This window comes from Malaclemys terrapin, chromosome 7, assembly GCF_027887155.1.
Source record: "Malaclemys terrapin pileata isolate rMalTer1 chromosome 7, rMalTer1.hap1, whole genome shotgun sequence".
NCBI classification, from domain to species: domain Eukaryota; kingdom Metazoa; phylum Chordata; order Testudines; family Emydidae; genus Malaclemys; species Malaclemys terrapin.
In genome coordinates, this window is record NC_071511.1 from 25,254,860 (window position 1) to 25,276,902 (window position 22,043).

At 39.5% G+C, this 22,043-nt stretch overlaps 1 protein-coding gene across 3 annotated transcripts in view; it reads left to right on the plus strand.

Annotated features, from left to right (window-relative positions):
* Positions 1-22,043, plus strand: part of ARHGEF3 (Rho guanine nucleotide exchange factor 3) — a 254,116-nt gene that overhangs the window by 58,538 nt on the left and 173,535 nt on the right. For all 3 annotated transcript variants that reach the window (XM_054036261.1, XM_054036257.1, XM_054036258.1), the window contains exon 3: positions 18,154-18,220. In XM_054036261.1, the coding sequence (XP_053892236.1) occupies positions 18,154-18,220 (67 nt within the window). The remainder of the gene's footprint in view (positions 1-18,153; positions 18,221-22,043) is intronic.

The following is a 22,043-nucleotide window of genomic DNA, read 5'->3' on the forward strand; positions in this document are numbered from 1 at the left end:
TAGCAATGTATTCTTGCATGCTTTTTAGAGTTGATGTTAGTATGAAATAAATATAATAGGCTGTAATGTAACTGGGAAATTTATATAGGAGAGATTGTAAAACACAACTTGGTAATGGTGAAGGTTAGGTAACTGAATGTTTTCTGTTCTGAATTGATATTCTGAATGGAGCTTTCATGGGAGCTATAGTTTCATCTGGTTTTACTCCACTGCATTCAGAGGTTTCTATAGTAATTGCTATGGTAACACTGATGCAAGAAATGTTCCCACAGGCGCCCAGCTGTGAATGATGACAAATTACTGAAAACATTTTGCTGATCTCAATTTAAGTTATTGAAATATCCCTTCAGAGATAATGATGTAACTGATGTAAATAGACAAAAATAACTTATTTACTAGGCAGCATGGTCATTCTCCTGATAAAGATCTAAATGCTCTTATTAAATATTTGGTTGCAGAATACATACTATATGAAGTCTTTCCTATTACCTATGTGGATTCAGAGAGATTATCAAACTGTTCAGGCCTAAAATTTTGTTAAAGATGTGATAATTTTGAAAGAAACATTCAGATGCTAAATATATAGGATGTATGTATAAATAAGTAAATAGTCATTCAAAAATTATAATTTAATAGATAACACTATTCTTCTGTAATAAGGGTATTTAAGAGGCTGATCTTTATTTCCTGACCCGGTCACATGACCGACTATGGTTACAAAAGTCACATGGCAGGGATCAGTATTCATTAATTCTGGTGGCTACTCTTAAATGGCCCATAAAATCTATTTTCATCATTCTGTGTTGATTCAGCAGGCATAAATTAACCAGTACCATTCCTAGAACTGTGCTGACATCAGTCAACAATGGGCACAAGCAGAGATGTTCTGGTATCAAACAATATTGTATATATTGAAAGTGTTGTTAAAAATCAGCGTGTTGCACATTCAAACAGGCTTTTGTTCATGTAGTCGCTTTATTCTGAATGGAAGTTGAAGTAATATAAACAAAGAGGAAAACAATCCAACGTTTACCACATGGACATAGATTTTTTGTTTTAACTTGAATGTATTTTACAGCTTGATTTGTTAGTCACTGGAAGTTTTGTCTGCAGGTGGACTGCAAGACAGAATCCCAAGTTATTATAAAAAATGGGGCATGAAAAATTCAGTACTAAAAATATACCGTCAAGTTGTTTTAAAGATGTATCAGAGTGGTAGCCATGTTAATCTGTTATACCAATAGAATAAAAACCAGCAGGATCTTATTAAGAGGGGTAAGGCAAAGATGCCACATTTATTGTAAATATAATGATAAAGCAAAAAAGATAAAAGTAAACAAGGTTGTTTTGACTACTTATTCCTATCACTACTTATTCCTTATACACACACACATATATGTAGATTCATTCACACAATCATTCATTCAAGTTCTGTATAGGTGTTATAGTTACCAGCCTAGAAGTTGCTCATGCCAAGTTACTGGCCAGGTATCTTGGTCATGAGGATGGAGCCGAGTCTGTGTCAGGTGCACCTGATGCTCCTGGAGGCTGGCAGCAGAACCAGAGACTCAAAGTCATCTGTCTTGAGAGTCCATTCTTATAGGATTTAATTCCTATGTTAGTCTATGGGAGCTGTTTCATTCTGCTGTAGCTGAAGATGGAGATGGCACATTTCTGGACACATTCCTGGGCACATTCCTGGTGGCTCCAAACTGTCCAAAGTTTGTGTTTTTCATCCTTCCAGGTGATGGGGTGGATCCCAGTTTACCCTCCGGGGGTTGTCTGTTCATCCACTTGACACATTCTTCGGCCGATGGATATTCCCTTTCTAGGCTGGCACCTCCCTAACCATTCGTGTACATCAAGCATTCATCAACATACATTCCATATCTTAACTATATTTTAATTTACTGTCTCCACCACTTTCGGGGTGTGTGCTAATTCATTTGAGACTCCCGGCCCTTTAATCACAGAGGGTGTGGGTCTAGGAGCCCTTGCTGTTACAATGAAGTGAAAGTCACTTAACGGCTTATAGTGTTTGTTTACATTGTATCAATTATTTCAAGAACAAAGTCAATTAACTTGTTAGTAAGTTTTACATAATAATAAAATATCTTTCACAGGATAGATACAATCAGTAGTTTCTACAGACAGTAGCTTACAAGTTTTAACAGAAGACCCAAGAGATTTTTGTACTTGGTGAAACTGTTGGATTTTAAAGTGTGGGGGACAAATTATTGGGGGGTCACTGTCACTTGGGGGAATCACTGTTAGTACCATCTTTAATATCCCTACAAGTCTGTATCAAAAAGCAAAAAGAACGAGGAGTATTTATGGCACCTTAGAGACTAACAAAGCTTATGCTCAAATAAATGTGTTAGTCTCCTAGGTGCCACAAGTATTCCACGTTCTTTTTAAAGATGTAGTACATTGAGATCAAATGTAGATAACAGGAAGGCCACAACATTATGAAATATAGTGGAAAACAGGGTTTCTAAATTCCTTGGACCAGTGTCTGCCCTCACTTACACCTGTATAACTTCACTGATATTGCACAACGTAAATGAGGAATGAATTCAGCTCAATATTTACATTTAATTTGACTTCTTGGAACAAACAGACTGCCCAGTGATCCAAGTGTAATGAAATATTTGCCAGTCAACTCTCCTGGTAAATCTAAGTGTTATACCGTTGGACACTGATGAATTCAATTAATTTATATAGTAAGTAAAGCTTCGAACTTTGATTCAGTATCTTAATTTTTGATAAATTAGAAATGTATAGTTCTATTTGTAGCACATGATATGAATGAAATGTTTCAAAACTGAGTTTGAAACAAAATCTAACATACTGGTTGCTTATCAGAGAAAAGCATTTGTTGTTTGACATGCTTAGATACTAGGAATGTCTGTCTAAAGATGTTTCAGCTGTGAGGATTCCTTTAATTCTTTAAGTATAGCACAGTTTATTTGTATCTAGTGATGCTGAGAGGCCAAATGAATAAAACATTGACCTCTCATCCTCTTGATTTTGGTACTGAGATCAAATTGAGATATTAAGTGAATTACATTTATGGTTTGATTTGGTAAGGTCCTTAACAGAGCTAGGTGGGAAACGGTTTTCCTGTCCTGTGAAAATTTTTGAGAATTTGAATTTTTTTCCTTTCCTGAATCAGGCCGAAATGTTGAAATCTTGGGGGGAGGGAGGGAATTAATTAAGGGTCAGTTGAAACGTTTTGTTTAAATTTCAACCATTTTGATTTTTTTTACTATATTTAGCTACATTTTGAATCAAAAAGTCATTTTGAACCAGAAGACCAGAGATTTTTGTTTAGAAAATGTCAAAAAATTTCATGTTGATAAATTTGAAACTTTTTTCTCCCAAACCTTTTCAAATTGAAAAATTTGTCAGAACAGAAACTTTTCACTGGAAAGACTTGGTTTGAATGCATCCGCATTTGCTAATGAAAAAACATTAGTTGAAAACTTCCAACCAGCTCTAGCACTTAATACTCTTGGCCTCATTTTATTGCTCATGTACTTAGGTAGGAATATGCTCAGCAGCTTACACATCAAGCACTTAGTAAGATTCTACATATCTATTATTGGATGATAATTTACAAAGCAGCTAAATGGAATTTGGCCTAGTTTCTACAATTCCCTGCTCTGGAAAGTCTGAACGCAGGGCTAGTTTAGACACTAAATTATGGGGGTATCTTTCACCTTCTTAGCAGGTGGTTACATATCAGAGTTAAAGATTATTGGCAAGGCCACAGTCACTTGGAAAATTAGTTTTTTAGTTCTCAGCGCTGATAGACTTGTAACTTTCCTAGAATTAGACTAAGTCTTTGTTTGTTTGCAAAGAAGAAGTATGGCATGTTATAGTCATGCTAGCTATAAAAATATTCCTTTATGCAACAATTTTTCTCAGTGAAAAATATTTTGAAAGCAACTATCGGCTTTTAATTGATTACATTTTATCAAAGCAAGTCTCCTTCCTTGACTGACTGGCGTAATGCCATGTCTCTAACGACCAGCTATAAAAAAGTAGCATAGAGTATCCTTTGAAAGATTGACAAAAAATGTCTTTTACATTACAGTACTTGTGAAAACGTCTACTAAGGTGATTGAAGTTAAAATGTTGAAACAGTCTTATTTGGTGTTTCATACAAATCTATCTCGCAGCCTTCCATATCCCAAATGGAAGATACAATGCGGGAAAAATAAATAAAGATTCAAAATGAGGGAGCAAGAAAATAGCAGTAAAGGAATTTTAAAATAATATTGGATCACCTTCTTCAAAATGAATAATATTTGTGTAATTTTGATCTCAATTTTAGCATTTCCAAGTAAATAATTTATAATAGCTGCAGAGTGAAAACTACAGTTTTGTTTGACAGCATGACGATGTATAGTTTCATCTAAAATGAAGCCAGATGACATGCTTTCAAAAAACAAATAACATCCTATGAAAGCTACCTCCTGTTTTCTTTATCATGGATGTGATGAGATGGAACTTGAAATGATTTCCTTAAAGATTTAAGAAGTTTCTCTGGAAACTATCCATAACAACACTATTTATTTGGCTGAACTGCAATATATTTCCGACCATTAGTTTTTACTGAGGGCTTATTCTGTTTGAAAACAACATGGGATGAATTCTGTTTCCTTGAATTTGAATACTGTTGTGTTTTTTTTCCTGGAGGTTTTTCTCTGGTGTTCTCGTGACAGGTGGCCATTTAAGCAATGCCGTTGGATGTTTTTATCATGCACACAGGATGTTGTCCATACATTTGATCTTAACATGAAAATTAGCAACACTTTTAAAACAAATTGTTGCTTTATTCATAAAAATATAGCTGCTTCACAGACGCACAATGACACAGCAACTGAACAAATGAATATAAATGTTGCTGCTCTGTTTCCTCCCAGCATTTTTTAAACTGTATAGGAATAATTCTAGGCTGTTTCTGTTTAGCCAAACTGCTAATCCTCTCAATCCTTTTCTGTTCCATGGACACAAAACTGCTCTTAGTATTTAAAAAAACAAAAACAAACAAAACTAAACAAATCCCCAATAACATTAATACAATATTGCTGGTGAAAAGTTTGGAAATCCAAAAGTGACGTTTTCAGTAGAAAAATTAATATAGATCCTTTAAAAACTATTCCCTAGCTGAATCCATCCTCAATTTACAACATCAGCAGAAGTATTTGTATCTGCTAATTTAATCTCTGGGATAGCACTTGGGACCAAAGCTTGACCTCTATGGCTGTATACCTAGTGAGGCTGGTTGACTTCTGTTGGCTAGCAGCCATGAAATCTCTATTTCAGTTTTGGGTAGGGGCTTATATACATTTATCACACAGATGCTTTTCAGTGTTTTATATCAACTGTAATTGATCACACTAATTTGCAGTAGTTAAAACTTCAGAATAAAAATGCCTTAAAACTTTAAATCAGGTCCATATTTCTTCAGCAGCTGAAATGCTATGTCAATAGGGGGCTTTGACAATTTTTACATCAAAACCTAAATCTCCCTTTTGATCTTCAAAAGTGTTCCCTTCAGAAGACAACATCTTGAAAATACTCTATTTTTACAAGAAATTAATCAAATGCAAAAATGGAAAAAGATGTTGTGGTTTCTTTGGTAATCTGGAGTCAGGATATTTTACAGTGCTATGCATTGATTCATGATGTAAATAAGTATATTGTGGAACAACAGTAGGTGTAAGTCTTGTTTCACTGTTGACTGTATCTGGTTCACTGATTCAGTTTTTCATTTGCATAGATCCAGACTCTCAGAGGCTGTTTTCCTATTTAATTTCTTGCTTAATGTTTTCTGACACTGCAGCCTAAAAATGTTATGTTAATATTTGGTATGTCAGCATATGCTGCTAAAAATCCCTCTCCCACTCTCAGTGAATAATTTTGTTTATTTTTAAGCATTTAGAACCCAATCTTGCTATACTGAATGGACTCTTATGAAGGGCTGTGTACCCACAACTCACACTAACTCTTATGGGAGTTGAGGGAATTCAGGTCTGTAGGACAGAGACCTAAATTTTATGGGCCATATTCTGCTCTGTTAGGCTTGTGAAAACCCTGCTGCAAATAAATTGTGTTTGTAGGTGTTTGTGACGGTTCGGTCCCAGAGATCCCCTTGGGACTGTCACCTGAGGTGCTGAGATTACCTCTGAGCCCGTTTTCCCTGCCAGCTTGGGACTCCAGAATCCTGCCTTGTTGAGCCAGACATGCTAGCCTGCTGCAACACAGACCCAGGGTCCGGGCCACGCCCCCAAAGCTGCAGGCTTTAAGTGAAAATAACTCTGCAGGTTACCTGACTCCAACACCCAGACACCCAACTCCCAATGTGATCCAAGCCCCAAATAAATCTGTTTAAAGCTTATACAGGATAAACTCATAAATTGTCTGCCCTCTATAACACTGATAGAGAGAGATGCACAGCTGTTTGCTCCCCCAGGTATTAATCACTTACTCTGGGTTCATTAATAAACAAAAGTGATTGTATTAAGTATAAAAAGTAGGATTTAAGTGGTTCCATGTAATAACAGAACAAAGTAAGTCACCAAGCAGAATAAAAGCAAAAGCACGTAAGTCTAAGCCTAATTACAGATAATATCTCACCCTCAGAGATGTTCCAATAAGCTTATTTCACAGACTAGACTCCTTCCTAGTCTGGGCCCAATCCTTTCCCCTGGTACAGTTCTTGTTAGTTCCAGCAGACATCATAGGTGGAAAACAGGGGCTATCTCATGACTGGCAGCCCCCTTTCTTCTGTTCCACCCCCTTTTATAGCTTTGGCAAAAGGCAGGAATCTTTTGTCTCTGGGTCCCCACACCTCCTTCTAAATGGAAAGGTACCAGATTTAAGACAGATTCCAGTATCATGTGACATGGTCACATGTCTTGCCAGACCTCATTCTTCATTACCCACGGGCTGGCCCACACAGACACAGGAAGGCTTGCAGGTAAATAAACCATTTACAACCAATTCTTCTAATCAATGGGAGCCATCAAGATTTTAAACCACCATCAAGGGCCCACACTTTGCATAATTACAATAAGACCTCAGAGTTATACTTCATATTTCTAACTTCAGGTACAAGAATGATAGATGCATACAAATAGGATGAACACACTCTGTAGTTTATAAGCTTCATAATGATACCTTACAAGAGACCTTTTGCATAAAGCATATTTCAGTTGCATTATCTTCACATTCATAAGAATATTTTCATAAAGTATATGGAGTGCAACGTCACAGTGTTGTCAGAGCAAAATGTGACTGTCCATCCTTTGAGTGAAAAAGATTGGAATGAAGAGAACCACAATACTTTCGTAAATTTCAAAATCATAATCGCAAATGCACACAAGGATGTAATTCCTAAATATATTATGCTTATTTTTTTTTCTATGAGTTAGTCATACAGGCATTTAAAACAAAAGAATAGTTTAAAAAATTGCACTTAGAGGATATTTTGCCTTAGAAGCAGTTTTTTAAGTGAATTCCAAAAGTACTTTGATTTATTATTACTTGTAATGTACAACATCAGCAGATTAAACTCCAGTTGAATTAGTATGCCTAAAAATGCTCTTGCATATCTGTCTTCACCAGGTAAATCCCTTTTGAAAATTTGTTTAAATCAAGAATATGAATATATACCAGTATTTTAAAAATAAATTTACTCTTATGAAAAGTATTTTGTTTTACACTTTTTGATGAGTTGCTAGCAATTGATATTTCAGGGGATAGTTTTTACATCAATGTTCTCAATAGTCAGTCTTATTATTTAACAGTATGCTATTAAAATATTCACAGCTGTAGAAACAACCTTTATTTTTGCCAAAGATTAGCTGTTTGAAAAGAATTTTTACTTTCCAAAGGAGCTTAACTCTTAGATTGTTTGAACTCCTCCTCTATTATCTGCATGGTATCTATGTAGATCAGTATGCAAGCCCCACTTTCATCTTCAAACAGATGTAGCAGCTGTGTCTTTTTAAATAGGTAACAAGAAACACAAAACTAATTTGTGGTTTATATATGGAATGCTATTGCAGTCAGTGCTGATTCTACATGTGGAAAGACTGCAAGATCAGGTATAGGTGTCAAATGTATAATTTAAACCGCAATTAAATCCTTCATGTTACCACATCATTATGCTTTAAGACAGGCAGCACATCTTCCTGCTAAGTGTCATTTTAAAATTCCTTTCTCCTTTCCCACCTTTCAATATGATCATATTAGGCCCCAGAGTACAGAAAAGGTGCACAGGAAAACACTAAGCAATAGTTCTCATTAAATTCTTTGTTAATCTGAGCTCTGTCCTAAAAAGTGATGATGTAAAAACAATACCTTTTTAATCAGCAGCTATATTCCTTGTTGTCTATTAACAGTAATATCTGCACATTTTAGTGACAAACATACAGTTTTTTAATTCCTATGGTAGTTATTGGAGTGGGAGCTGGCTTCTATTCTGACTGGTGCATCATCAGCAAATGCAGATTAGGTTCCAGTGGTGTGGGCAAGTTCACCCCCACTTACATATTTGTAGCCTCAATTGAATGGAATGGGAATGTAGAATGCAAATGAGGACAGAATTTAACTGGCAGAATTTTTATGGCTAATGGTGATATGTGAGAAGGAAAGAACCCAGTATGACTTTCAGATCCAAGACTGAGTTAGGAGGGCTGACAAGTAAGGGGGGAAACCTCAGGAAGCTTCATACTTACAAGTGGAGCAAATTAGATGTGGTGTCAGTGATATACAATAAACATGGAATTGCACAATGCTATTTCTGCAAAAAGCACTTGAAGTAGGTATCAGTAATTCTCTTTGTTTCATGACAAGACATTATGCTAATGCAAGTTAATTTTGAATTACTGTGTCTACTGTACTGCAAATAGCAGAGAAGAGAATGTTATTTTGCTCACAATATCATTATATTTAAATGAGCTTTATTTGCCGTGCCTTTTTATTTTAAATCTAATATCCCACAGTGCAAAACAATTGGCATTTATAGTAAATTCCTATTATGTTAGCACCTTTATATATGCACTTAAGGCAATACTAATGAATCATCTTTAGCTTATTACTTACAAACTTTTGCAGCATGTTGCTGTGGAGCTGGCTTCAGGAGGAAAGCAGCATTCTCGACTTCCTCCAGTCTCTCTATCCATCGTCTGTCTCTTCCCCCTAACCTTACTATTTTGACAATGCCCAGCTTTCTACTAGGTATTTGGCCATATAGTCCCATGTTGGAAAATGTGAAGGTAATGGATTCGGTCTGTAATAATTTATGAATTCTGTATGCAACCTGGTTATTGGGATAGTTATTGTATGACTATATTGGATGATTAGAAGATTTACTTTATACCTGTGTTGATTTATTTCAATATCAGGGTTGTTAGAAAAGTAGGAAGAAAGCAACACAGTTGCTAGATAAATAATCTCCTCTTAAACTTTCAAAAGCAGTAAGAAACAATGTCTGAGTTATTAAGCTGAAAAGATGCTACTTCCAGGCTCCAGCTAATTTGCAAGACTTGTTTGGCCAAATTTGAGAGCTAAATGATCAAAAGGAGACTAAACGGTTAAAAAGTCAATACAATAGACGGTACACATTTGGGTGCACCTTGCAGGTTTTGGTAATTTCCATTTAGCTCAGCTACCTCTGTCCCTTTGAAGATTGCTCTTTCTCACTCACAGCATCTCTTCCCCATTCCCCAAGTAACTGCTGCCTCTCACTGTGTCCACTCCCTATCTAGGCTGGGGTCTTTGGTTTTATGCCCCTTTTATCCTAGGTTCAGGCCTGTGAAAAATTAATCTGCTAGCCCGGTATGTGGGCATTTTCCAATTAATAGCTCTTCTATTGTTCCCCTAAGCACCCGTAGTATTCTGTCTGGTGGTGTATCTTATCTTTGCTTCAGTTTCTGTTTGTTTCCCCCAAGAGCCTGCTTTGATTCCATGTAGCCAGGTAAGATAATGTCAAACAATATTAATTTTAAATTAATTGATATTATTAATTTTTTAAAAAAATAAAAAGATCATTCCCTCCTTCATTATGCAGACACTACTGCAGGATCTGAAGAAGCAAAATCTGCGTGGGTCACAACCACAGGGTGGTGAGGCTTAGAGAAAACTAGACATGCATATAGACTGTTGTTTGTTTGAAAATTATTTTTACTTTTACATTATGTTTTGTTCCTACTGTTAAGATACAAGGTTATGTTGTTTTGAGAGAGCTGTTCTGGATCACTGTATTCATCACTGGTTACAAGCTCCTGAATGGAAGACTTGTAGGCACTGCACCCAATTGAGCCTGCTAAATAATCATGGGTGTTACACAGGGTGCAGTAGCCAGGGGACTCAGTCTAAAAGAAGAATTGTGGGGTTCCACTCCAGAAATGGTAAGGGTTCATGGCCTATTACAGGGGTGGCCAACCTGAGCCTGAGAAGGAGCCAGAATTTACCAATATATATTGCCAAAGAGACACAGTAATACGTCAGCAGCCCCTCATCAGCTCCCGCCCCCGCCCTTCCCTCCCAAGGTCTCCTGCCTGCCTGCCGGCAGCCCCGACAATCAGCACCTCCCACTCCCTCCCCATGCCTCTCGCTCACCATGATCAGCTGTTTCACAGTGTGCGGGAGGCTCGGGGCGGGTGAAGGAGCAAGGGCGTGGCAGGCTCGGGGAAGGGGGCAGGAAGGCGTGGAGTGGAGGCAGGGCCTGGTGCAGAGCCAGGGGTTGAGCAGTGAGCACCCTCCAGCAAATTGGAAAGTTGGCTCTGTAGCTCCAGCCCCGGAGTCAGCACCTATTGAAGGTGCCACATATTAACTTCTGAAGAGCCGCATGCAGCTCCGGAGCCACAGGTTGGCCACCCTTGGCCTATTATCTAAGGAGGTGCACTTGGAGAGACCAAGGAGGAGAAAATGGTGTAGCTAGCTCTGTAACTATGACAGAAACTTTCTATTTTTCTGAACTTCTGATGCTTACCTGAACCAAACTGAACCATTTGAGGTTTGCCCAACACAGTGCCTAAAGAGCTTCCTGCCAGGGGTGGTTCTATGTATTTTACCGCCCCAAGCACGGCAGTCAGGCAGCCTTCGGTGGCATGCCTGCGGGAGGTCCGCTGGTAATGCGGATTCGGCGGCATGCCTGCGGGAGGTCCGCTGGTCCCGCGCCTTCGGCATACCTGCTGCCGAATTGCCGCCGAAACCGCGGGACCGGCGGACCTCCCGCAGGCATGCCGCTGAAAGCAGCCTGACTGCTGCCCTCACAGCGACCAGCAGGCGCCCCCCGCAGCTTGCCGCCCCAGGCACGCGCTTGGTGCGCTGGTGCCTGGAGCCGCCCCTGCTTCCTACAAATCCTAACTATTTTCTTTGTTTTTAATACTCTAAAAACTGTACACTGTGGGAGGTTGGATTTAAACAGTGGTGTAGTAGTGTAAAAAATAAAAGGGGGGGGGGGGCAGGTAAACTACCCCTAAACTAAAATCCTTATTCCCCAAATGAGAAGTGGGTATACTCAGTTTACTCGAGTTACCCTCAATTACACTACTGGATTTAAATCTTTTTTTTTTTTTAATTCCATTTACAACAAATACTTTGTATTCTAATCTGGAGGGAATTTCTGTTGTAAGAAACGTTGGAGCAGAATTCCTATCTGAAGTATCCTTCCCCTTTGTCTCATGCCATAAGCTACTTTAGATGTTCATAGGGTGTCAGTTTCATCACATATAATGCAAGAACCTTCCTCTCGCTTGTTCTTGCCACCTGGAAAACCCTTTCTATAATATCTGTTTCAGCTTCATTCTGTCTCCTTTTAAATCATATATTTTCCACTGTGCGTACCTTTTAATTTAGCTCTTCCTTTTGGTCTCATGAGTGAATGGCGTTGATGGACCTATCCTGCGGAATATAGACCAGAACATTATACTTTAATTAGATGGATTTTAAATCTCTCTTGCACTCTTCAGTATTTGTTTAGGCAAACTCCAGCGAAAATTTCTAGATGGATAGAGGAATTGCAGGATAGAAGTGACTCCAACACACTAAAGGCCCAGTTTGAAGGCTGCAAACAGGACTTTGCTCTTGAGAATTGCATTTTCTCACTGGAGATAGATTGAAGCAATCTGGGATGTGCATTCTACTTCACTATAATTTAGGAATAGGCTAAAGCTGCAAAATTTGATTTCAGCTTTAAATTTTAGACATTTTGTAGTTCAGGTTTGGTTTGGCCCATTATTTAAAAAAAAAAAACTTGTGAAACTCAAATTTCATCTTGCATTTTGATACCTCTTCTCTCCCTTACCTCCCCAAAGTTATGATCCAGGGTTTGATTTGGTCTTTTCTCTACTATAAGTGGAGTTTGGCTACTTTCTGCGTGTCTGAAAGTGGTTTCTATATATACGACAGTCAGCCTTTTGAAATAATAAGCCACATAATGCTGATTAATCTGGTATTGTATACTATAAATGGAACAGAAAATGGGGAAGTCAGTTCCCTAACAGTGGAAGGGTCAGTCCTTGAGGGAGTTGGTTAAGGAAGCTTAATGCTTAAAGTGATAACTGTAGTCTTTCAGTGTAATTACCTCCATCTGATTTCTGCTGCTTATAAGAGCACAAATTGGAGGAAAAACAATTTATAGAGAATTTTGTTACACCCTCAGTGTGTACCAGACCATGAAAAATTAGTAATTACTTTGGTGTCAGAAGAACAAACCATGTCTTCACATGTTTCATTACTTTGTTAATTTAAAGCTCCTTTTGGTAAGACTTTTCTTTCACTGAGCTGTTCTATTAGGGATCTCTGATAACCGCATGATTGTGTTTCAGAGTAACAGCCGTGTTAGTCTGTATCCGCAAAAAGAAGAACAGGAGTACTTGTGGCACCTTAGAGACTAACAAAGAAGTGGGCTGTAGTCCACGAAAGCTTATGCTCTAATAAATTTGTTAGTCTCTAAGGTGCCACAAGTACTCCTGTTCTTCTTTTTGCACATGATTGTGGAGAAAGAAAGGAACTGGTGTTCCATTATGAATGTATATTAGAGTGGTTCATTCTAACCAAAAGAAACTGATGTGCTGATTTGTAAGCCAGTAAAGGTGCAGAAGAGGGGTGAAAATTGGCAAAACGTAGATTAAGTATCTAGTTTATTCTATAAAAACTTTTCTGGCTGTTGTCCATATGGTATTGGATGCTTTCAACTTAGTTGAAAGTTACAGGCTGATAACAGAATTGCGCTAATTGATGGTCTTCAGTTCAGAGCCCCGGTAGATTAATAGGCATGTCAAATTTATATAACTCATTGCAGAGTTTCAAGCTCTTGTTACAGTGATGATTGCAGGGATGGATATAAATGACTTGTTTTTATTGTTAAGTTTTTCTTTTCCCTTGTAATTGTTGTCTTAACTATATAAATCATGCCATACTTGCTTAAGATGAAGTGTCTTTTGTTTTCCATATACTGAATTAAAATAGAACTAATGGTCTGTGCTTTGTGATAAGGAAGGCAAGAGAAAAGGGAAAACTTATGGGATATTAGCATTAAAATGTTGAAGAAATGTGTAGAAATATGGCGTAAGGGTGGAATTTTGAGAAGGGTCTAAGTGATTTAGGAGCACAAGTCCTGTTGAAAGTCCATTGGTAGTTTTCAAAATCCCACCCTGAATTCCTACTGTGGGATCAGCTGTGTATGCCACTTCCTAGAGAAGAGTGTGAAACACTTTCTAGACAAATAACTTACTTTTTAAAGTAGTTATTGATGATCACATGCCTCGTTCCTTGTGTGATGTGATGTGGCAGTCGCAATCCAGCTGAGGCTCTTGAGTTGAAAATTTCACCTTAACTGCCACTATAGAAAGGATCTGGAAAAAGGGCTTTTTCAATGCCAGGTCTTTGATTCTAGAAATCGTGGTGTATGTAGCATTGTGAGCTGTGTTGACTCTATCTGTGTACCTGAAGTTCTGGAACTCTCTTTGGGCTGGCACAGTTCACACCACTGGCCATTACGTACAGCCCCAAGCTAAAACCTCTCCAGCGCATTATCAACGATCTACAACCTATCCTGGAAAACGATCCCTCACTCTCACAGACCTTGGGAGGCAGGCCAGTCCTCGCTTATAGACAACCCCCCAACCTGAAGCAAATACTCACCAGCAACTACACCACAGATACACCAACCCAGGAACCAATCCCTGTAGCAAACCTCGTTGCCTGCTCTGTCCCCATATCTACTCTGGCGACACCATCAGAGGACCCAACCACATCAGCCACACCATCAAGGGCTCATTCACCTGCACGTCTACTAATATTATATATGCCATCATGTGCCAGCAATGCCCCTCTGCCATGTACATTGGCCAAACCGGACAGTCCCTATGTAAAAGAATAAATGGACACAAATTGGACATCGGGAATGGTAACATACAAAAGCACGTAGGTGAACACTTCAATCTCCCTGGACATTCTATAACAGATTTAAAAGTCACTGTTCTTGAACAAAAAAACTTCAGAAACAGACTTCAAAGAGAAACAGCAGAACTAAAATTCATTTGCAAATTTAACACCATTAATTTGGGCTTGAATAGGGACTGGGAGTGGCTGTCTCATTACAGAAGCAGCTTTGCCTCTCCTGGAATTGACACCTCCTCATCTATTATTGGGAGTTGACTACATCCGCTCTGATTGAATTGGCCCTGTCAACACTGGTTCTCCACTTGTGAGGTACTCCCTTCTCTTCATGTGTCATTATATAATGCCTGCATCTGTAACTTTCACTCCATGCATCTGAAGAAGTGCGGTTTTTTACCCACAAAGGCTTATGCCCAAATAAATCTGTTAGTCTTTAAGGTGCCACCGGACTTCTTGTTGTTGTAGCTGTGTCAGTTCCAGGATATTGGAGAGACAAAGTGGGTGAGGTAATACCTTTTATTGGACCAGCTGGTGTAGTGAAAGAGACAAGCTTTTGAGCTTACACAGAGTTCTTCTTCCAGTCTGGGAAAGTTACTCCCAGAGTTACAGCAAAAGGCAAAGTGGAACAGATTGTTTAGCATAAGCAGTTAGCATGTATTATAAGGGACCATTCAAGGTAGAGTGCCCCCTTAACACCTCTACAGTCATAGGACCAAAAAAGGGGGTTAATGGGTGATAAAATGTTGTAATAAGCCATAAATCCAGCATGTCTGTTTAGTCCATGATTTTTAGTGTCCAGCAGAGTAATACATTTAAGCTACCAGTCTTGTCTTTTGAAAGTGTGGTGCAGATTTTCTTTGAGGAAGAGGACTGATAGGTCAGATATAGTGATAGCTTTGTGAAAAGCATTCACCCACAGATGATAGGGTGTTTTTGTCTTTTATCATTTTCCTGTGTGAGTTCATTCGAGAGTGTAGTGATTGTCTGGTTTCACCCAAGAACATGGGTGGCAGGTATAATAGGCCAGGGCAGGCTAAGCTGCCCCAGAGGGACACTTGGGCCGCGGTGGCCCTGCCCCTTCCCCTCCCCCCCCACTGCCTGGTGCCGCCGCCTACCTACCTGCACTCCCCCTTCCAGTCCCCACATTGTTCGTGGTGTCGCTTCTCCTGAGGGGTGGGGGAGTGAGGAGGGACTCTGCAAGCAAGCGGCAGGCGGAGGAGCGAGGTGTCTCAGCTGGGCACTGGGGCCGTCGGGTCGGGGGGGGAGCAGGGAGGTGGGCACTGGCTCTTCCTGGCACTCAGGTGTGGGGAGCAGCTCGCTGCTCAGTTGGGGGGCGGGGGAGCAGCTGCTCGGCCCGGTGCTCGGGTGGGACTGGCTCGACCCAGCCTGGCGCTCGGAGTGGGGGGGAAGCGGCCTGGCCCCATGCTCGGGCTAGCCTAGCCTGGTGCAGGAGGAGCGGCCTGGCCTGGCCTGGCCTGGCCCAGTGCTGGGGCTGAGGGGGGGCTGGGGTTGGTGAGCTGGGGCTCCTCTGTTCATGGGGGGGAGGCCTCAGGGCTCCTCCTGTTATGGGCTGGGTGGGTTTCAGGGCTCCGGCATGCAGTGGGAGGGGTCTCAGGTGGAAGGGGTGGGGCCAGCGGGCTAGACTCCCCAAAGTGGGGGTTCACTTGCTGCCCATGCCCAAATAGTTGTTACTGGAGCATTTAGTGCACTGGGTGATGTACATGACATGTTATGATAGGCATGTATAGGACCCATGGATTTTGAAAGGTGTGTTGATCATTGTAGCCCTGGAGATAATGTCTGCAGGTTTTGCCAGATCACCTTGCATTTTGCTGTAACCCTGGGACTATCTTTCCCAGACCTGAAGAACTGCTCTGTGTGTCTGGAAAGCTTGTCTCTCTCTGCAACAGAAGTTGGTCCAATAGAAGATATTACCTCACCCACCTTGTCTCTCACATTCTAGACAGGACAGACAAAAGGTTGCAGAAAGGAATATTATCCCACTTTAGAGAGAGGTGTCGTTAATGCACAGAGAGATTGAGTGACTTGCCCAGGGTCATGCAAGAATTCTGTGGCAGAGCCAGGAATTGTTCCTAAATCTTTCAAGTCTCAGTTCAGTTCCTTAACTACAAGAACAACCTTCCTCTCTTGGATGGATGGCAGTTCTAACATGCAGCCTTCTACTGTGCTGATTTTGAGTTGTTTTTTGTGTTCTTGTTGCTTGTCACCCCGCCCCCCTTTGTATAAAAGGGCATGATGGCTAATTAGACAACTAGAAAGAGAAATCCTTTTCTCTTGGTCCAGCAGAGTCTGGATTTGTTGACTTTGAGGGCATACTGCAACATCAGGCTTCCCCTGTAGGATATATTCATTAGGGTAAGAGTAAATTGGGCTGGTGAGAATATCTGTGTGGATTGGTAGGAGTTATGGATTCTTAGGGGGCAAAACTTTACTTGGCTTGCACTTGAGGCATTTTTGTTGATATTAAAATACCTGGAGTTTGTTCATGTGCTTTTTTTTTTATATAATATGTATAGTGTCTTTAAGTTTGGAGAGAGCTTTAATAAACTGAATAAATAATTCATAAATTCTTTACTTTCCCATAGGTATGTGATTATTTATTTGAATAATGTGTTCTTCATGATTGAAAGGTGGTGGTGTTCCAAAATAATCCCAAAACAATCTGCCTCCCACAAACCTAACTGGAAATGTAAAAATGTAACTGTCAGATATGTTTAGAATCTGGTCGTCCCCTGACCCAGTTACAGTAGTTTACATTTGTGATGTGGTTGGAAGCTCTGTGGTGATCATAGGTAGCCGGGTTAAAAGTCAATCACAATATGATTAGGTCATACTCACCCTACACAAGTCAACAGTATTTGAAACAGGTGCCCTGTCACTGTTGTTTATATTACAGGCAGAGCCAAAATGCACTGAGTGATCCAGACAGTAAGATCTATCCTGGAGTGTATTTTTAAAATTATAAATGTAAATGGCAGCTAGCAGTATTCTTGATGATGTGAGTAACACCGGGATTCAATTTGCCACCAATTTGTTGATTTGCTACACTTCAGCAGGTGACTTAACCTTTGTTTTAGTTTCCTCATTGGTAAAATCTCAATAATACTTGCCCAACGCTGTAAAGCGATTTGAGGTTTGCTGATAAAAGGCACTATACAAGTATAAAGTGGTGGTTGTGATGATTACTTTACAGAGATAAACGGCATATGTAATTGTATGTATTGTAGGAGAGGAGTTTCAGAATAAACTGAAACTGTAAATGTTGCCTGGTTTAAATGCATTTTGGATCTGTATGTCAACTGATAGCAAAAGTTTGTTAAGTTGCCTTTATCTTCTTCATGGTATAATTTTAGACATGGTCTGAAGAAGGCACAGCTGGTCTGATTCTTTTAGTAGTGTTGAAGTCATTGGGAGCTATGGGTGATGTGTGCTAAAAATCAATTCCACATGTCTTAATAGATTTGTAAGGCTGCCTCTTTATTTTGGTTTTCAAACCATATGCAAATAGTGTTTACTAATTAAAGCGAAAACAGATATTTGTCAGGAATATATCCAGTTTAAACCAAACAGTAGGAAATCTAAGGTGTCCGTTTAGCACATATGTTGCTATTTCCCCGCACTACTCCCTCTCTTGCCCAGTATTGATCCGGAGAGTCCCAGGCTAAAAATGCAAACAGTAAATGTTATCCTTGTCTCATCTTTCAGGCCTAAACGGCAACAACAGAACAACTTTTCCCTGTTTCCTTCCACGAAAGGCTGGAATTTCAGAGGGGTAAGTTTGGGTTTTTATTTATTGTTTGTTTTCCCCCTCATACACTGCTGCTAACCCCCACCACAATTCACTTTGAAATTCAAAAATGTGAGGAGTGTTGGTATTAGATTTATGGCAAAGTAATTATAGAGAGGAGGTTTTAAGTTTGCAAGCCATTAAAGGCATCCACAAATACAACTTTCATTTGTGCAAATTGCCTAATTTAAAGCAGTGTCAGTGATCAGGTGTTTATGGCAACTAAAGCTGAGGGACGTATGCATATTAAATGGAATTTTCTTGTGAAATTTGGCTATTTTCATGTGTCAAAAACTTTAGTGAAATTGAAGCAAGAGCATTTATTTTTAACTGCATTTTTCACTACATGGGAATTAAAAAAAAAAAAGCCACCTGAAGCCAGGTTTTTACTGAAAATTTGCACATGTGAATTTCGGATAAGTACAGTTGGAGAAAGATAACAAAAAATACGTGGTCTAATGGATTATGCACAAGGTTGGGAGCCAGGAGATCCTAAATTCTCTTATTATTCTGTCAGTGATTGGCCTGAACAAGTCACTTAACTGCCGAGTCTCAGTTTCTCCTTTGTAAAATGGGGGGAAAAAATAAATATTTAGGAAGATAAATACAAATCATACAATTCTCTGCTCTTTTTCGTGCAAACCCTGTATTACTAGAGTTTATTGATCCTTTCATCTATTCCTTTGTGAGTTATATCTAAGACAGCATCACTCTCTGAGAGGAGGTCACAATCTTTATATTCCCTTGACTTTTGATTGGAAAACTGGGCTGGAATTTTCTTCAGGCCCAGGTATTCCCACATAATAATCCAGCCAAAAGGGATACTGTAAACTAAACTGAAAGGTTAATATTTGCTGAGGCAGCAGAAACTGTTTATGAATGTCTGCTGTAGCTCTCACACATGTACAGCAAGTCACTTTCTCCAAAGGATGCAATTTAATTGTTTTGCCTACAAATGCTTTAAAATGATTTGATTAAATGTCAAAAAAAAATACAAATTTGTGGCAGTTATGGTGATGATCCTGGACAGACTCGTGTGTGTGTATTTATAGTAGCTTAATGGAAGGCTGGGTAGAAAGATTTGTCTCTTACATACAGTATTTTATGAATTTAGATCTCAGTTCAACAAAGTATTTAAGCACATAGTTCATCCCCATTCAACAAAGCACTGAAGGACGTGCATGTGCTTAAATGTTTTATAAGTAGGGACTGGATACTGGCAGGTTAAGGTGGGTATTTTATCTTTATATAATTAAATACATAATAATATAATATAATAAGTATATAATAAGTCTTTCTCAATTTTCATAATTTATACTGTCTATTTACTTTTGCATTATATTCAATTTGGACACTGTAAATAGACTAGTTAGTTTCACTCTTGTTTGTAGACAATTTTGTATTTTCATAATTTGGCTCTGACACATTAACAGGATGCTGCAATATTGGGGTTACAAATGTTGCAGAGGAGTGTTGTTCTCTTAAATAAAACTTCCCCATAAAACTAAAAATGTGGAACTATTTCTACCAAATAAAATAAAATTTGGGATGGTAACAATTTGGGGAATCTGTCTATGTACAACTTAACAAATTCTGGTTGATATGAAATTGTTGAATCATGGAAAGCCTTAGTGGTTGTGGAGTCAGCCATCTGCCGTCACAGATGTTGCAGATCCCTCCGCGACCAGGTGCTGTGATCAGTCACCTTGGGACAATGGGTAGTGCTGTTGAACATCCTTCCAAGATACTTTTGGAATGGAAAGTATTGCATTATCATCATTCTCTATGACTACATCATGTGCTTTTTCTCAAATACAAAACAGAAATATTTATTGACTACTCAGCAATTTTGCTGAAAATGATTGTGAAATGATAGATTTAATGATTCTAAGGAAAGGAGGAAGTGAGAGCAGCAGTATAAGGACAATAGGCTTCAGAAACGCCGACTTCATCAATCTCAGAGAAATAGTAGGTAAGGTCCCAGGGGGAAAAAATATAAGGGATAAAGGAGTTCATGAGAGCTGGTAATTTCTCAAAGAGACAATATTAAAGGCCCAACTGCCAACTATCTTGATGTGAAGGAAAGACAGGAAGACTATTAAGAGGCCCATATAAATCCATCAGGAGCTCTTCAATTACCTGAAAATCAAAAAGGAATTCTACAAAAAATGGAATCCTGGACAATTTGCTAAGGAAGAATTCAAAAGTATAGCACAATCATGTAGGGACAAAATCAGAAAGTCTAAGGCACAAAATGAGTTACGCCTAGCAAGGAACATAAAAGGCAAAAAGAATAAGTTCTTTAAATAAACGAGGAGCAAGAGAAAGATGAAGATAAGTATAGGCCCTCTATTTAGCGGGGAAGGGTAGCTAATACGTTATGACATCAAGAAGGCTGAGTTGTTTAAGTCCTACTTTGCTTTAGTCTTCACTATAAAGGTTAATGGTGGCCAGATACTCAACACAATTAATATTGTAATAAGCCAGCAAATGGCACCTAAGGGCAGTCAATTCCTGGAGGATCAACGGCTTGAAGGGGCAAGATGACAGAGGATTCCATGGCAGATGGGAGGAGCTTGAGGGCCATCTTGGCTGTAGTGTTGGGAGGGGGGTATGAGAGACGGAGGGCACTGTGTGGAAGGAAGAAGGACTGTGTTGCTTTGGAAGTGGGTGTGCATAAGCCAGGGGAAAAGGAGCTGTGACAGACACTACCAGACTGTGACTTGTCAGCACTTCGGACTTAAACTCTCAGGTGTCCTGAGGGAATGTGAAGGCTGAGTAACTGAGGAGCAGCATTCCACCTAGGCTTACCACCTGGCCGGTATTTGACCAGTCTCGCTGGGTATTTTTTATGGATTTGCAAGTTGCCAGAAAAATAATTTAATCTGCTGGATTTTTTTTACGTGGGTCTAAAGATTTCCATTATTATCATAATACACTGGGATATCTAAAATTAAAAGTGTCTGTGTCCAGCTAAAGAAGCTGCAGTGTTCCCACCTCCGCAGTTTAAGCTGTAACAGATCAACACTGTTGAAAATACAGCAGCTGTCTGCCTACCAAGACACAAGTGCACCATGCCTGTGTGTGTGAGAGAGGGTATGAGTCATGCAAGAGTGAGGAGACGTGTGAGGCATGTTAAATAATGGAAGATCAGGGTGATGGTGTGAGTGATCCTACTACACCCCTGAAATAAAGCTCGCTTCAGAAAAGGCACATTCAATGACAACTGGCTAAATGAAACTACATTTGAGACTGGCTAGCAAATGTGCTGCTAAAACAAATGCCCATTTGTGGACAGTGATGGTATCAGTTTTATCTATATGTGTTATCTCTCTAGATACTGTTAGTGGCTGTTGAAGGGGGCAGTTGTTGTGGAGTTGCCTGGGGGTTGGGGTTGGGGTTGCGGTTGGCTTGCCTTGGGTGGTGGGGGATTCTGGTTTTTTTGCATTTCAAAGATGGTAACCCTAATTCCAACAGGCTGGAGGCCCAGACTGAGCAACGCAATCCACGAAGCTAACATCTCAGCTTTATGTGCAGCACTGGTGGGGTTAGAGACCTTGGATGGGGAGTGATGGTTTTGGGCACATCTGGATGTGCTACTGTTTTACTGTTGCTGAATTCCCTTACATTTTCCACCCATCTCCATTTTGGCCCATTGGTCTGTCCCTATTCTTCTGCCTAATATTCTTTTATATAAATGCTTTGAACACTTCTCAGTGTGTAACTAGGTTTTGTATCAGGAGTTTCCAGACCCACATGAGAAAAGGGGGCAAATGCCTGACCGACAGAGGAATAAGTGCAAGCACGC